Source organism: Petaurus breviceps, unplaced genomic scaffold, assembly GCF_028583685.1.
Source record: "Petaurus breviceps papuanus isolate PSGF00001 unplaced genomic scaffold, PetGlider_PUasm1.0 226, whole genome shotgun sequence".
NCBI classification, from domain to species: Eukaryota; Metazoa; Chordata; class Mammalia; order Diprotodontia; family Petauridae; genus Petaurus; species Petaurus breviceps.
Window position 1 is genome coordinate 9,305,661 of NW_027185890.1, and position 18,035 is coordinate 9,323,695.

Sequence of the window (18,035 nt, forward strand, 5' to 3'; positions counted from 1 at the left end):
CAGGTGATTGGGAATGTAGGTCTGGATCTAACACACAGTGCATAATTTGCATCAAAGTGAAGGTTTAAAGTTTTGGATGAGATCAGGAGACAAAGTGATTCTATATCCACAATCTCATTTAATCTCTGTAACAACTACAAGGCAAGTCAGGTTAGAATTATTATCTCCATTTTTCAGAAGAGGCACAGCATAGGCTGTATAAGGCAGAGTGTTAGAAAAGTATAGAAGGCAGGGAGCACAGAAAATTGAGGAGAGGAAGGAGGCATTAATTAGACTGATTCTTTTCCATTAGAGTCAAAAGTTTAAACAAATTATTGTACCATTTTCACCAATGAAGAAAATCTCTCACCTCTACCTTGATTAATAGGGAAAGACATAGGAATTTCTTCTTCATCCCTCACATCCCTGAAGTTACCAAGTCCTGTCAACCCTACATCTTTTATCTCTACTTATTCTTTTTCATTATTTTTATTTTTTGCTTTTTTGGAGGGCAGCTGGGGCTAAGTGACTTGCCCAAGGTCACACGGCTGGTTTTTGTGTTAAGTGTCTGAGGCCGGATTTGAACTCAGGTCCTCCTGACTCCAGGGCTGGTGCTCTATTCACTGTGCCACCTAGCTGCCCCAACTTATTCTTTTTCTATTCCCATTTTAGCAGGGCCCACATTACCACCTATAAAAGAATCTCCCAGGAGGTCTTCCTAGTTCTGTTGTCTTTCTTTCTCACCTGTCACACCACTAGTCAGACTTACCTTCCTTATACACAGATCTGTCTATGCTACTTTCCTGCTGATGACTTTTAAGTGGTCCCCTTATGTCAGTGATGATGCCTTGGCCTGGCACTTGAGGGCCCCACCTCCCAATTTGCAACTCCCTGGCCTTTACAGTTTTATTTACCTTCCACATAATTTATGATACAGTCAAAATGAACTGTCTCCACCATACAATTCTGGGGTTTTCCCTTACACGATCATGGTTTTTCTCAAATTGTTCCCTGTGTCTGTAAGGCTCCTTCACTTTTCAGGCTTTATTCATCCTGCAAAGCCCAATTCATAGGGCACCCCTCCAGACCAATCCTTTATCCCATCCAAAGCAAATCAGTGTCAACTTTTCTTCCCTTAGACTTCATGTTACACTGTTGTACTTCTCTTCATTAATCATCTTATTTTCATCCTGGGGACCAATTATTGATGAAGAAGGTTGGTTGGTTATTTGTGGAAGGCTAAGAATAACAATAAGGATAGCTTGAGTCCTGCATTGGTCCAGTTTCCTTCCCCTCCTCACCTCTTAAAAGACCCTGAAAAAGGCTTATAGCACTTAGGAGCATTCCTTTAGGAGAATTTGTGGAAGGACCTAGGCAAGAATCATCCAGAATTAGAGGCTAGATGGCTTACCATCTGCACTTCTGAGGGGGGGCGAGAGGGGGGGGGGGGGGAGGGATTACTCACATTGATGAGATCCAGGATACAAACAGGTATTAAAGTATAAAATATATCTCAAATGTGCTCTTCATGAGGGCCTAGATTGTCTCTCTAAATTGCATTATTTCCAGGGCTCTGAACACAGGTGCTAAATAAATGTCTCTCCATCTTTTTTTTTTTGTCTTTATTTATTTGTTTACTTTTAGTTTACAAGATTCATTATCACAATTCCTTGAGTTTCAGATTTTCTCTCCCTCCCCCTTCCCCCCCCCCCATGGCAGCATACAATCAAGTATAATATCTGCAAATACTTTCACATTAGGCATTAGTCAGGTTATAAAGAAGGATTGTATCAGATGGGATGAACAATGTGAAAGAGGAAACAAAACCAAACAAGAAAAAGACCAGGTAGTTTGCTTCAATCTGGGTTCAAACTCAGTTTCTTTCTCTGGATGTAAACATCTGTCTCCATCATGAGTCTTTTCGGATTGACTTATATCACTGCATTGCTGAGAAGAGTCCAGTCTATCAAAGTTGGTCATCACACATACGTTGTGCCTATAATTGTGTACAAATTTCTCCTGGTTCTACTCTTCTCACTCAGCATCAGTTCTTTTAAGCCTCTCCTGGCAAATATGAAGACCGTCTGGTCCTCTTTCTTATAGCACAATAGTATTCCGTAACATGCATATATCACAACTTGTTCAACTATTCCCCAATTGATGGGCACCCCCTTAATTTCCAATTCTTTGCCAGTCTGTCCATCTTAACAGAATTGAAATTCTAAAGTAAAGAAGGAGGGATCCTGCCAGGTTCCTCCTGATTTGGGACCTGAATGCATCAAAAGATGCAAGAAAAAAAAATAAGAACAGACTCTTTTTATAGCTTGAAACAATAAATTAACCGCCCAGCCGTGGCCCCTCCCCACCAACCAACACACAAACAGCAGCAGGTCCCAGTTCCATATGCCTCGAAAGATCAACAGGTGAAGAAGGATATCAACACATGGATGGACACACACACACACACACACACAACTCAACACTCAGGACAAAACTAACCCCTGCCCCCCAAAACCACAGCTTGCTGGCTCAGCACTTGTTTTTCCTCTTTATAGCCTTGGAAAGAATGTGACTTGAAGGACCGCCTTACCCTTCCTCCCGCCCTCCGACTGTACCATTAAATCCAATCCACTGGGGAGGGGGAAAATTTTAAAAAATAAGTCATATTAATATTTCCCCCATGCCCCTCACTACCTTCATTGCTATGCACGGAACACTTGTTGCCATCAGTCACGTTAGTCACAAAAAGTCCCAAGTGATTTGCTTTGCTTGCAAGGTCACTTCGGTCTGGGAGCCCTGAACTCTGGACCATAGCTGAGCAGGGGAAATAAACAAGCGGAGTATAAATAGCAGCCGGAGTGGACGGGTGTGGACTGATCGCGTTGGGGGAAGGAGTCAGTAGTCACTGCACAACTGGGCAGAGTCCAGCCGAGCGGGACTGAGCACGGCGCAGGTAAGTGGGCACTCAGCTCTTCCTAAATCGGCTGCACTTTTGAGCTTCGCAAACGTGTTTTCTTTTCTTGCTTCCTAACTTATGCCACACACATACATAATGCACGCATAGGTACATGTGTATACGTCACAGGCACAATGCATGCATGTTCACACATCTGCATACGTATATTATGCACACACCACATAAACGTGGTTTGTGGAAAGAAATGCCATTAATAAAACAAATGAAGCGGGGTAAGAAAGCGTCTGTCTGGTCTTGGGGTGGGGTCGGGGCTTAGATAAGGGGCAGCTCTCAAGATGATGGTTTCTGGTTTTTCTGAAAACCCTGTTTTGCGGGTTTTCCAGTAAATCTCAAGGAATTTTGAAATGGCATCAGGGATTGGTTCCCGAGAAATAAAGCAGGGTACCGTTTTGGCAGCATTTAGAAAGCAGCTCTAAATATCCATGCCTGCAAGGTTACTGTTTGCTCTGCAAGAGATGAAAGGGCCAAGGAGGGAGTGGAGAGTCCACAGGTGGCCACTTAGCCACGACAAGTTAGCAAGCTATTACATCTGCCACCGACGGGACCAGCCGCTCAAGGAGTGGCGCTTTCCCAAAATCAGGCACAGCACTAACGCCAGCCCCTAGGTGGCTCTGGATGGAGCTGGCAAGTAGTGCCTCAACTAAGTCCTGGAGTTTAAGCCACCAGGAGTTACGATTCCTGCACACATTGAGGGTGGGAGCGAGGGGGCCTCCCGGATCCTGTTTTCCTCTTTGCCAGGAAGGAACTTTCTGGGAAAGCTGTGGGATAGAAAATGGGGCAGAATGCCAAGTGGAGGAGGAGGAAGCTTTTGCATATCTTTTTCTTGTGTAAGGAGGGGTTTCTTAAACAGGAGTTATAGGAAAGCTCTGGCTTTGGGAGGGTTAACTTTGGAGGGCTGGGAGTGGATGTGCTTAAATAATAATAATTAACATATAGAAGATTAACCCAATCTTCTATGCTAAATTCGTTTGGGTCATTTAAGGTTACAAATACAAATCATTTTAGAGGATATTTACTGTTCATTATAGGGAGTATCAAAAGGCTATGCCCATAAATTAATAAGTAGCAATGACTCGGTTCTTTAAGTCTTCTGGACTCCAAGTCCCGAATTCTACCAGCTGTGCTATCATATGTTATATGCAAAATGCCCTTAAGGCAAATAGGCGAGAGAATTTTTTCATGACTGTGGAGCATAAGGCTCTGTGATTTTCCTTTTTAAAAAATAAGTTAACACTTTTCATTGGAATGGAAACAAAAAGTAAACTAACATGTAAACAATCAAATACCTTCCCAAAGGAGTACCCCATTTTCCCCCAGTTGAAATATTTTTCCTCTATACTCATGTATGACTTTTCCTTTTGAGAGAGTTGAATGTCCACTTGTTTTTGCTGGGAACTCTATTAATTAAAGTGGCAAAAATATACAGTGCTGAAGTCACTTTCAAATAGTTAAACTCAAGAGAAATGTAATCAGCAAAGCAAGAATATTTGATTCTTTCTAGTTATAAATAAGAAGTCTTTTAAAAGTGCAATCAATGGGTTGCTAGGTGGCACAGTGAGTAAAGCACTGGCCCCGGAGTCAGGAGGTCCAGAGTTCTAGCCTCAGACATGTAACACCCACACACAAAAAAACTAGCCGTGTAGCCCTGGGCAAGTTACTTAACCCCAATTGCCCTCCAAAAAGGCCAAAAAAAAAAAAGTGCAATCAAAGCTGTCAGATTAAAGTTTCCAATTTTACAAGTAATTTGTCTATTAATATTGTTAATGTGAGTTGCAGTATCATAGACTTTAGTCCTGAAATCTTTTGTCTTTCACACAGAGAACACTAGAGGGAGCTTCAGAATTATGTTAAATGCATCTGGAAATGGCCATGAGGTCATAGCATGTTATGTATTCCTACATAGGATTTTATTCTGTTTTTAAAGTGTTAAATAATGTGTGGGTCATGCTCAGACACTTTGGTTCTCCTCAATAGAAGAGCAAACAAAGAATCAGATGACTCTTGGCATAAATTCCTAGCAGGAGCTACCATAAAATAAAATCTTGAGCTACATGCAGTAATGTAGATTAATTTAAAGCAGTATTACCTTGTTTTCCAGGATCAGGAGCTTGTTTGTTTTGCTAATTTATTGGATAATACATTGTTCTGACACAATGCCTCCCCTAGTCTCCCTTCTACATCCATTCCCACTGTGAACAGTTTTTTTACTAAGTGTTGATTGTTCTTATAATTCCAAAAAAGATTCTTCTTTTGATTGGTTGTCCCTCCACTCAGAGGGCAGTACCTCCTGGCAAGCACATATCCTAGTCCTGATCTCATGTACCCCCTGATTTTCTCAATAGAGGTAGTTGGTCCCCTAAAACATCTGAGTTAAGTAATTTGCTCAAGGTTACACAGCCAGTTATTTCTGGGTGTGGTGCTGAGTCGACACTGGAGCCGGTGCTCTTACTCGCTGAGCCACCTGGCCACCCCAGTGAAGGTATTCTTAATATTGGGTCTGTGGATAGATTTCGGTGATTCCTTGAACTTGGATGGGGGGAAAATGGCATCTTCAAAATAATTCTATCCTCCATAATTCTATTTGCTGTATTTTAAGAATTTTAAAACATTCTGCAAAGAGGTGCATTGGCTTCACCACACTGCCAAAGGGATCCAAGTTTAAAATCCCTGTTATAGGGGCGGCTACGTGGCACAGTGAATAGAGCACCGGCCCTGGAGTTAGGAGGACCTGAGTTCAAGTCTGGCCTCAGAAATTTGACACAATTACTAGCCATGTGACTTTGGGCAAGTCACTTAACCCCAATTGCCCTCCAAAAAGCAAAAAAAAAAAAAAATTCCTGTTACAGAGGAATGAAAGTAACAACTTATGTTGAGCATGCAGACTTTAATAAGATCATATTTTTAAAAAATTGTCAAATAACATGATTTTATCAACTTTATACTAAACAAACATCTGAGTTTATAGAGGTATTAGACCAGAGTTAAACTAGGATAAAGCCAGCTGGGATTTGCCTAAGGGTACTGAAATTTCGAGGGCAAATTTAGAAGTACCTGTAATACTAAAACAATGTAGAAATACCTGAACCTAGCACCTAATTAGGATAAATAGATAAAATAGGAAGGTAAATTGCTTCTTCCCCAGGGGGCTGTATCCCAGGAGAACTCTCCATCAGTCCCACTTCCTACCCCTTCCCTTCTCCCATAGCCTCTGGAGCCCTGGCATTGAGGTTTCCTGAGGTTTGCCGGCCCTTCTTCCTGCCTTGCCTCTCCTACCCCCATTTTGCTTTGGATACCCAAAGTTTTCTAGTTATGGCTCTATACTGGGCAAAGCTTTTGTTTTTCCTTTTTTTCTGAACCATAGTAATTTAGCTATTAAGGTGGATCTGGCTGAGTTGATTTACAGTGTAAAGTACAGCCTACTCTAATCTCAGAGACATTGTAGTAGGTAGGATCTAAGTCCCAAGGGTTAAGTTTTAGTTACTTGCCAGGAGTATAATCCTTAGAAGTAGAGCTTTGTGCTAACTTTGACTTCTTCAGTTGTATTTGGCATTTTAGAACCCTACAGGGAGAACACACATTTGTAACCTGGTGTAGTGTCTCTAGTGCTGGACTGGAGTCAGAAGAATCCTGAGTTTAAACTCTGCCCTTGACACTAGCAGTATGACCTTGAATTCTGATCTTTCTGGGCCTCAGTTTCCTCACATGTAAGATGGGGATGCTAATACCTATAAAATTTGCTTCACCTTGTCATTTAGAAGATGAAATGAGATCCTGTCTCCCCAGATCTTAGTAGTGCTTGTCATATAGTAGCACTTATTAAATGCTAATAAACTCACTCATTCCTTCACTCATAATGCATGTTAAGCCCTTTGTAAACTTTAAGATACTATATAAATGTCGTGATTATCATCATTGATACTATATAACGTTTCCTTATTTCCAGGAAAACCTCCATAATGTGGAGAGGCCTGGGGCTTGCCCTGGCTCTCTGTCTCCTCCCCTTTGGAGGAACAGAGAGCCAGGGGCAAAGCATCCGGTGCAAAGAAGCTCCAGAATGGCACATACAAGATCAAAATCCAATGCTGAACTCTCTGGGTAGAGTGACGGTGGTTGCCCTCCTCCAAGCCAGCTGATACTTGTGCATTCTGCAGGCTTCCAGGTAAAATGGTTTTAAGGTTTTAAAAGACTTTTAAACATCTTCATTTATGCCCCACACTTACACAAAACATTTTATTTTTTTACCTCTCTGCTGCATGTTATAAAATGATTATGTATTGTAGTCCCCTGTCCTTGTGCATTTAGGATTCTTGATTGTAAGTTTCATAAGGGCAGAGAGTGTGTCTTTCATTTGAATAGCTTTATATTGAATTTATATTTTGTTATATTGAATATAACAATATATTAAACATAAAATAACATGTAATACCCATAATATAAAATGTTTGTTATATTAAATTTCTACTGAAAGCTTTGTAACTTTTTCTTCATCATTGGATCTCTGGCATCAAGGTGGGTATTTTAACCCTAGTGCTATAGATTGTATCACATGCATGCCTTCTCATCTTTTATTATAGTATTTTTTCCAATCATACGTAAAGACTATTTGTAGCATTCTTACAAGATTTTGAGATCCAATTTTCTCTCCCTTCCTAAAATGGTAAGCAGTTTGATATAGGTTATATATATTATACCTTTTCATCTGGTGCCAGTCTTGTCTGGGTTTTCTGTAGGTCCTCTACAAAGGATTACTTACTGAGCTGGAGACCTTCTTCTAGGTCTTCTTATATTTTGTGGGTACCAATACAGCTCTTGGTCTGTCCATATTTTATCCCTTGATCTAGATTCATGGAAGACAGCCTACCTGCTTTTCTAAAAATTCACTTCTTGTTTTGTTTGCTTTTTTTTTTTTTTTGCTTTTTGGAGGGCAATTGGGGTTAAGTGACTTGCCCAAGTTCACACAGTTAGTAAATGTTAAGTGTCTGAGGCTAGATTTGAACTCAGGTCCTCTGGACTCCAGGGATGGTGCTCTATTCACTGTGCCACCTAGCCGCCCAAAAAATTAATTTCTTTATGGCACTTTTTGTGTATAGGCCATCATTGGAAATATGTGGCAGCCTACTTGTACCCAGGATAGATTTTTTTCCTTGACCCTGGGGTCTGTTTTGGTTCTTTGGGGATCACGGTATGTGTGTTAACACCTTGGGTTTTTGTGCTAGGAATGGCTTAGGATCCTTAAAAATCACAGAGTGATTCAGCTTGCTCTATTCTTTTTGTCAATTCTGGACCCAATTTATTGTCTGTCAGTTGTTATCAGTCACTAGTATTTATGTACATATACATATATATGTGTGTGTATATATATATACATATATATATATATATATATATATGCTCCCATCCAAATGGTCTGGATAATAGTCATTTTTTCATTTATTTAGTTTTTTCCTCTTTTTATGATTGCTGTCATCTCTTTTGATTAATCATAAAGTGAGGCAGTCCTTTAGTATTTTAGAGATTGATCCAATTACCCCAGTTTCATCTGAAAATAAGACTCTGTGAAGGACCTCAATATTTGTAGGGGGCTCCTCTTCCACTTGAATAGGATGTTCTCTGTGACTGTGAAGGATATGTCTCCCTGTTTTATTGCTATACTAATTATTGAATATAATTTTTCCAGTGGCTGCATTTATTCAGAAGTATTGTATGATCTTAACATATGCATTAAAAATTCCTTCTTGGAATCTCTCCTTTAATATCTAAGAAGTGAATTCAACTTCAGTTTCTTATTCAGTGATCCACAAAGCAGGATCACATATTCTTGGCACCTTTTATTCAGTAAGTATTGATTTATTTTGTAGGCCTCCTATGTGCCAGGTAATGTTCTAGGTGCTGGGAAATGAACACAAAAACAAAATACCTTTAAGCCAATTTTCTGCAGATACAACTGTGTGCTAGAGAAAAGTGTTTGCAAAAGCTTATCTCATCCCTTCTCATATTCTTATCCAGAGTATACTTGATATATATGGAGATCATTATCTATTTTTTTGTCATTTAACACCTTCTTTTATATGTCTTATTTCTTTATTTACTAATTTTTACAGTCGATTATTCTTATATTTTTGTGAAGATGGGAAAGGAGTTATATGGATTGATAGTTATTGATGGCTTCCTGATTATCTTTATTAAATGTGTTAGAGATAGACAAAATTTAAACTGACCCTGTCCTCAAGGAGCTTACATTCTAACTGACAGCAATAGTATCTGATTTTCACACACAGTAGATGCCCAATAAATGCTCATTCATTGTTTCTAAAACTGAGAAAGCTATATTTAAAAAAATGAATTCATTATATCTAAAACTTCACTAGATACCACTGGTGTAGAATTGATGCCAGTCATTTACACATCTTTATCCCAAAATTCATTGATTTAAAAACAAACTACAAACCACCATAAGAAAAGCTACTTTAAATAGAAATCAGGTTATTAAATGTTTGGTAGTTTAGTGAATATATATCTTTTTTAGATTGTTGGTCAAATTGTAATTGTTTTGTAATGTTCTTGAGGTATAATGGAAAGAATACTGGATTTGGAATGGATTTGAATGTGAGTTCAAATCTGGCTCTGCTATAGCTGACCCATGTGACTTTGTGAAGGTTTCTTAGCTTCTCTGGGCTTTAGTCTCCTCCTCTTTAAAATGAGAGAGTTGTATTAGATATGATCTCTAAGGTTCTAGTTCTAAATTCTATGCATTTTCAAAAAGAATATCCTAACTGAATGTCAGAACTAGTTTCAATTCCTAGAAAAAGTGAATGAGACGGCATTTATCCCTGAAAGACTTAAGTAATGACTTTACCAAATATAGATAAAAAGTATTGAGAAATTCAGGGAAGAAAAGGTGGTTTTGGTTTCTTTAGGGTGGTCAAATTCACAAGGCAACTGGAAAATATGGCTAAGGAGAAACTAATTTATTCAACAAGCATTTTTTGGATACCCACTCTGTACAGAGCACTGTACCCACACCTGTGGGGAAGACAGGTATGACATGAATACGATGAAAGTGTGTCTTTCCTCAAAAGCATTCAGAATCATTATATTTCAAAAACTTCTAGCAACTTGACTCCTACACTTAGTGCAGCCAAAAGTGAATTATGTTTAAATGTGCTAGTGGTATTTGTCATGACCTTCCCTTCCCATACCTATATTTTATCAATGATCAGAGTATCAGTGAGCAATCACATGTCACTGGACTTATTGACTCTGAAGCAAAATTGGTCTTTTCACAATCACTGATTTCCAACTGTCACTGAAGAGGACCTCTTCTCCCTCTCTAACCCTTGCAAGTGAGTACATTGAATTGGGAGCAGGTACCAGTGTTTCAGGACCATGTCTGTCACTCAATAACTGTGTAACCTCGAGTAATTTTAACTTAACTAACGCCTCTGAGACCTAGTTTTATCATCTGTAAAATTCGCACAACATTATTTGCATTGCCTACTCCAGTTGGGCCAGGTTAGGTGAGGTTATGTAAAACTCCCTTGTCCTACATACATGTAAATCATTGGTATTTGTGACCCATGCCTTCTTTCCCACATTCCACGTTCACACAATTCAGGGCTGGCAGCTCAAGGCCCATAGGGCTCAGTGTGTCTCCAAGATCTAATTGTGACCTTAGCATTCATATTCTATCAACACCTCCTGGGTTCCTCTAATTCTGTTTCTTCACCCTCACTACAACAACCCTCTCAGCAATCTCCAAACCTGCAATGTGAGCATAAGTTTGGATCGGCACTTTCTGTTCCTCAAAAGCCAGGTGGTCCACTCTTGACCATCCTCACAGCTGGCTTGGGTGCTCCCTTGCACTAGCTCCCATGCTCTTTCTTGCTTTCAATTCAGACTGGGTTACTTTAGGCCAGGAGTTGTAGGATGGGGAAATAGAAAGAGGAAGAAAAATATTAGAAAAAGGAAAGGAGACATGAAGATGGGGAAAAAAGAGGAAGTGATGGATAAGAGAAAAGGGGCTACCGGGAGGTTGCTGATTCATAACAAATATGAATATATCTATTACTTAAGTAAAATGAGAAATTTTTTCTTCCCCAATATTTTAGGTTGGAAGACCTGCGAGTGAAATTGGAAACAGAAGGGTTTTCTGATATCTCATACATTGTTGTCAACCATCAAGGAAGCACATCTCAATTAAATTTCAAAGAGCTAAAAGGGAAAGTTTCAGAGAATATTACTGTTTATCAACAAGAAGAAAATCAAAAAGATGTCTGGACTACACTAAATGGCAGTAAAGATGACTTTCTCATATATGACAGGTATGTTCCTATATACAGAATTGCAGAATTAAATGAAAGAAACCTGACTTGTATTTTCATATTTGCACTGTTAGCCATTTATAAAAAATTGTTTTTGCTTTATTATAAAACCATATTTATATCAAAAGAAGTATATAATTTTTTATGTTTACATTTTTCCTTCTGAAGAAGCAAAGCACTTAATAATAGCATGCATACATAAGTACAATTGACATCAATGAACAGTGCAAAAAACTTCCATTTCATATTTGCATATGAGAGTATTACAAAGAAGGATCAACTTCGGTATTTTATGTAGTTCTAATCAAAGTAATATAGGGATTACTTTCCTCCAGGGCAGAATAACATAGTCAGAATTGGAGATAGCCTGACATAGCAGACAGGATAGTAGGCTTGGAGGTAGGCAGACCTAGGCTCAGCTCCATCTTCTGATACATACCACACCTCTGTGACTCTGGACAAGTCACTTAACCTCAGTGTACCTCAGTTTTCTCTTCTGTCAAATGAGGAGGTGGGGCTCTATGGTCTCTTTCAGCTCTCACTCTGTGATCCCATGGCCTTTAGGATCCTATTTGTTATAAGATCTTATTTGTTATAAGAATTATCTAAATTTCTGAATTCTGGAGCATGTTTTATTCATAGTGTCCATGTAATTTGCATGAATCTACTCTTCTGGATCAAAACTATGCTTCATGAAAGAATAAGGCATTTATATTTTTTGGGAACCTCAGTGGAAATATTTGATGTTTGAAATAATTTAAAGTTAGCATTGTGCTTTATTTTATTTTATTTTATTTTTGGCTTTTTTTGGAGGGCAGTTGGGGTTAAGTAACTTGTCCAAGGTCACATGGCTAGTTGTGTGTGTGTGTGTGTGTGTGTGTGTGTGTGTGTGTTTGTTAAATGTCTGTTAATGTGTGTGTTAAGTGTGTGTTAATGCCGGATCCAAACTCAGGTCCTCCTGACTCTGGGGCCAGCACTCTACTCAATGTGCCACCTAGCCACCCCTTGTGCTTTATTTTAGATGGTCATGCATAGTGAACAAAACTCTGTTAGGGCCTGAGCTATTACAAGTTAGGCATTCAGTCCCCAATCTTTGGTCTTCTTGTTTCTGTACCAGCCATTGTTCCCTGGGGAAGACATGGGCTGGAGTGACATTCCATGGGCACAGTGTACACTCACATCAGATCTGCAAAGCTATGGGGTATTGTATTTCAATATCCCCTAAATATGGGACAAATGTGGTTCTAGGTTGAGAGGACTCTTCTGACCAGGTCTAAGCAATTAGTTCCAGGGTTGTATTCTTCAGATTTTTGCTCTGTGTGGACAAATGGCATATTTCAGAGGTGTCAGACAACCAGCAGTGGCTGCAGTGCTCCTGAACTAGATTAACTGTCATTGGAAAATATTTAACAAAATAAGTAAAAATACAATGGAACATAGATAATGTTACTTATGTGATTTCTAAGTCAATGTGTGGCCCGCAGGGATCCTTATGTATGGTTTAGTAACCCCCATTTCTATTCGAGTTTGAGCCAGGTGTAGGGGATTCCTAAACAAATCAATCTCTCTTCTTCAGCCATCTTGAATGTTACTTACCTATTTAGGATACCTATAGATAGAACTGATCAAGGCTAAAAGAGATTTCTCAAGGTTTGTCCTGGTCTGGTCTGATACTTCTAAATTTTCCCTAGAGAGTGGAAGCAAAATGATGATATCAATAATTCTGACATTCTACCTGCTTAGAAGGAAGCTCAGTGGGCTTAACTAAAGCCAATTTCAAGGAACTCCAAGATTTAGAATCCCAATTATTTGACTGTTCCAATTTTTTTTAATATCCACTACTATTTGAAACAAGACAACTGTTGGCTAGAATTTGGAAATCTTTGTATTATCCTGAAATTTCTCATCCTAGTATCTGTTGTAATGTTTGGCCTAAGGGGCAAATGCCACTTCTTGTGTTTGTCCTTTATTTTCAAAGAGGATCATGGCATCAGGGAAATGATGACATGAGGGAGGGCTATGTGAGGTCACCAGCCCCACTTTCTCCTCCAGAGCCCTCTGGGTCCAATAACCTGATATTCATCAGGATGACTGGTGATGGTCCAGAAGGAAATGGGAGACCTTGGCCCTTTTAGGCTAAAGCCTTTTCAGGTACTCACTTAAGAGTGAGGTAATACCCATTCAGTGAAAAGGCCTCTTTAATAAGTGAGTCAAGGGATGGCCCCTTTAATTAGAAAAAAGAAAAAAAATCAAGCTACTTTTAGTGAATAATTATAATATAGAAAAATGTAGCTCAGGCTCTGGCAAATCTAATCATGTTACAAAACTTTATTTGACCTATTTACAACTATTGCTTTTGACTTTGGTGACAATTTTGAGTTAAAAATGTTAGTAAACTTTTAAAATGCTATATTGCTGCTTATTATAAACATATTTTAACATGTCATTCAATTGAGGCAGGTCTCCCTTTGTATTCTACCCAAGCGAATTTGTTGTTCAAAGTTCAAGATGGAACAGGCTTTCACTCATACTGTGTTTTCACAGTATGGACTGCAATATTAGAGTGAGGTTTTAGGATACAGTATAATGTTTTGAGAATTGAGGATGTTTAATTTTTTTAAAAAAAGATATGATATGATCTTTGTATTTTGTCTTTGTTTAGATGTGGCCGTCTTGTGTATCATCTTGGTTTGCCTTATTCCTTCCTGATTTTCTCGTATGTTGAAGAAGCCATTAAAATTGCTTACTGTGAAAAAAGCTGCGGAAACTGCTCATATATGGTATTTTCATTTAATTAAGTCTAGGGGGAAAAGGAAATAATTCTAGGAGATATTTAAGAAAGTTAGTGTTTGTGACTAAGCTAATAAACATCAAAATACTTTACAACAAAATTATTTAAAATTCAACCCATTTTTTTTTAGGTCTGGTCCATTTTTTTTTTTTTTTTGCCTTTTGGAGGGCATTTGGGGTTAAGTAACTTGCCCAAAGTTACACGGCTAGTTTTTTTGTGTGGGTGTTAAGTGTCTGAGGCCAGAACTGTGCCACCTAGCCGCCCCACGTCTGGTCCATTTTTGAAAACAGTCTTAACTTGAAATATCAGCCATGATATCCACCATATCAACCATAATATCAGCCATGATATCAACATGATCCAGACTGTTATATCAAAGTTGTTTTTCCATTATCGACACTGGTTGTCATTGCCATTACGAATAGAAAATGTATTGTTTATAATTTTAAATTTAACAGAAGGATTTCAAAGCATTTTCCATCTAAGAGTTTTGCATTTCCATAAAAACTTATCAAGATGTAAATTCAGTGTGGGGGTCCCCAAACAGTTAGATAGCATGCTATCAGTTGACCTACATAGACTAACTTTCTCCTAACAGTAGAATTGATTATCATGACATTTGGTCATGGTGGCCACTGGCCCTAAAGAGCAAATGCAGCTTCCAGGGCCTAATTAGAGTTTTGTCTCTCTATCTCTGGTGCTTTGCCATAAGGCTCTCTACACATAGTAGGTACTCAAAATGTACTTCTGGAATTGAGAGGAACCATGCTATTTTATGTAATTCCTGTCAAGGCACAAAAAGGTCCCTAACTTGAATCATCTCTTTCACATATTTCTAATTTCCTCCTTCAGTGGTTTGGAATCAGAGGTACCTGAAAACACCTGAGCATGACAGCCCAAATATAAGATCCCTTCCAGCTCTAACCTTACAATCCTGCCTTCTAGAAATATCCCAATTACAAAGTATCTTACAAAAGCAATGAAAGCCTAATTTTGGTACTGACGAAGCCTTGGGAATTACTTAAAGAGAAGGTCATGAAAGAGAAGAATGTATCTATATCTGTATCTCTATACACATATACATGTATATGTTTACACACATATATCTGAGTGTGTGTTCAGAGTGCCTATCTGACATGCAACAACTTCTAAATTAATTTATGAAAAAATTACTTGAGATTATTTTGTTTTATCATTCTGTTCCTTTTGTTAGAGATCTTTTAAACACTTATTCAAACTATTCATAAATAAGGGGTAAATGCTTCCAGGGTCTTCATTAACACAACTGGTAATGAAGACGTGATTTTTAAAAGTTGCTACATAACGGTTATATACTAACAACTCAGTGCAACTTTTATGACTTCCCAAAGTTTCTTCAAATGTGAGGTCTAGCAATGGAGCACGCTTCCCTAAAATGCTCTGATTTCTTGAACTGATTTTAGTGTGTTTGATTTTTGAAGAGCAAAAATTAGGCTTAGGCTTAATTTTGAGCTGCTATGCCAACAAGGCTTTGAGATTCCCCATCCTCACTAATCTCCCCTTCCCTACCCATGGGTGCCTTGATGAAACTTGAAGTCCTGAAGAAATAAGTTAGTAAATTGTTAACTTTGTTTGGCAGGACTCTGGTTGGTACTGGACATACTGATGAAGCTATTGTGTTAGGGAGAGTTAAAAAACCAACAGCCAACTTTCAAAACAGCCCTATTGTATGAAGAACTACTTGTTTTGCAAAGTGTATGGCCAGCATTTTGAGTGTCAGTGGGAGGTTAATGTGCCCTGGAAACAATGCTGGACAACATGCATGTTGCTGACCTAGCCACGTAGGCCAACTAATGTATCTGTATTATATTCATCACTGCCACAAAGTAGTGGCATTAACTCAGGTGAAAAATACTTTGAAATCTTACCATTAAATGTAAACTATAAACACAATGTTTTTTATGTAACATCAGTGACAATTGGGGCTAGCAATGGTAATGTGATTTTAGTAGTTGTACTGTCTAGGTGGTGGGTGTGACTGATTTGGCAGTATGACAAACTGTCTTAATAGTGTGCTGACCAGAATAAGGAAAAGGGACCCGAATAATAACCATACATTTGGTATGTCAGAGATGGGTCCTTTATCTGAATCATTTTCAGCTTATTCTTCTTATTTTTAAATATTTTATTTAATATTTTAAATATTTTTTAAATAAAAAAATTAATTTTTTTCCTTTTTAGTCAAGTGGAATTGTTTTAATAGGGCTGTTGATAAGTGGCTTATTTAGTGGTACTGCTCTATTTCAGACTCCAGATGATGAAAGCTTTTGTAAGAATGCATCTTTTGTAACTGAGGAAGAGACAGCTACAACCCCTCAGCCTCACCCCCACCACCATCACCACCGACATCACCATGACCACCACCACCACCACCAGCATCATCACAGGCATGGGCACAAGCCTTCAGAGAATAAAAAATCAGGAGGTTCTGAGACAGCCGTTGATGCTCACTCTCTGCAAGGGCTTCATCATCATCACCATGAGCCTACACACCACCAGCACAGGCACAAAGATCACCCAGGGAGCCAAGAAAATCCAGAAATCAGGGTTTTAGAGCTTTCTGTTCCAAGAAAGAAACTCTGACGAAAGAGAGTTTCTGGTTGTGCAAACCAGCTACTCTGAAACTTGTCCCAGGGGTCAGAGTCAGCTCCTAAGAGCTGATGCTGCCATTGTCGACATTTGATATTTGAACATCTAGGCAATTCAGTCACCTGACAGTGTAAAGGCACCACACTTCCTTCCTCATGTAGCTGTCAGGGGCAGCAGGTGGAGGAAAACATCACTGAATCTTGACAGTGACGTTCACCTCCAGCTGAGTGATATCCGGGTCGGCAGCTTGAGCCCACAGAAGCTAGCACTGTTTGAAAATGAAAAACTAAGACAGGAAGCTGAAAATGATCTACAAATTAAACTTTTTAAACATGAAAAAAGAACCCTCTAAGTCTGGACATGATTCCACTGCCAGCTACTTGGTAGTGAAAATAAATTTTGTTTTTTAAAAATTTTAATATTTGTCCATTTCACAAACTGCCCAATTAATAAGAAGTGATACTAAATTAGAATTGAATTTGTGAAAAGATTTGAAAATCAGAACTTTAATCATTCAAGTGACTACTATATTGGCTTCCAAAATGAGAACTTCCTGCCAAAGAAATGGTGACCCAAACCACATTATTTCAGTGCCAACCAAAAGGTGACTGCAGCATCTGGTTAATATGTCTTTCTTGTTTCTCTCCCTGTGTTCTGTTTGCATCAATGAAGAGAGAAGCCGAAACTATAACCTAGGGGCTTCTGTTGGATAATTTGCAATCCAGAATGGAAGAAAAACAAAAAAAACATTTACCTTATTTTATATTACTTTTCTCTTTAGAGATCTTTTTTTAATGCTACTTTTTCTAAGCCGAGAAATTAAAGAATCACACCTCATAGTTCAAGGTGCAAGAACACAATGCATATTAACTTTGCTTTAAAAAGTGTATATGAAACCACATTACTTTTAAAATAACAGCTTTTTATTGTGCATTTTTTGAGTTTAACTCATCTATTTGATTTTGGAAAGTCAGAATAGGAACAAAATTTTTGCAATGTCTTATTTTCTTTATTTAGTCCTGCATCATACTGATTAAACATTTGAGAGAGTTTCTTTAGAAAGGTCTGGAAATGAAAGAATAAAAGACTGGCATCTTATTAGCAGGTTGCTTAGAAAGTGTTCCCATAGTCAATGATGGTTCATTAGGTAAATTTACTTCTATGGACCTGAACTCTTTTATGGTTATTACTAATAAGCAAGAATGTCAGCTAGAACTTGAAAATCTGGTAATTGTGTGGGATTGTAAAAAAGATGGAACAAACTCTCAATAAAACAAAGTTTAACCTCTGTGTGTATGTGTATGTGTGTGTGTGTGTGTGTGTGTGTGTGTGTGTTAGG

The 18,035-nt window shown here is 38.5% G+C and overlaps 1 protein-coding gene across 1 annotated transcript; it reads left to right on the top strand.

Moving 5' to 3' along the window:
• Positions 1-2,795: 2,795 nt before the first annotated feature.
• Positions 2,796-17,984, top strand: SELENOP (selenoprotein P). The gene is made up of 5 exons (XM_069095344.1): positions 2,796-2,932; positions 6,900-7,115; positions 11,065-11,277; positions 13,940-14,057; positions 16,355-17,984. The coding sequence occupies exons 2-5, from the start codon at positions 6,913-6,915 to the stop codon at positions 16,727-16,729; spliced, it is 909 nt and encodes a 302-aa protein (XP_068951445.1). The 5' UTR covers positions 2,796-2,932; positions 6,900-6,912; the 3' UTR covers positions 16,730-17,984.
• Positions 17,985-18,035: the final 51 nt, after the last annotated feature.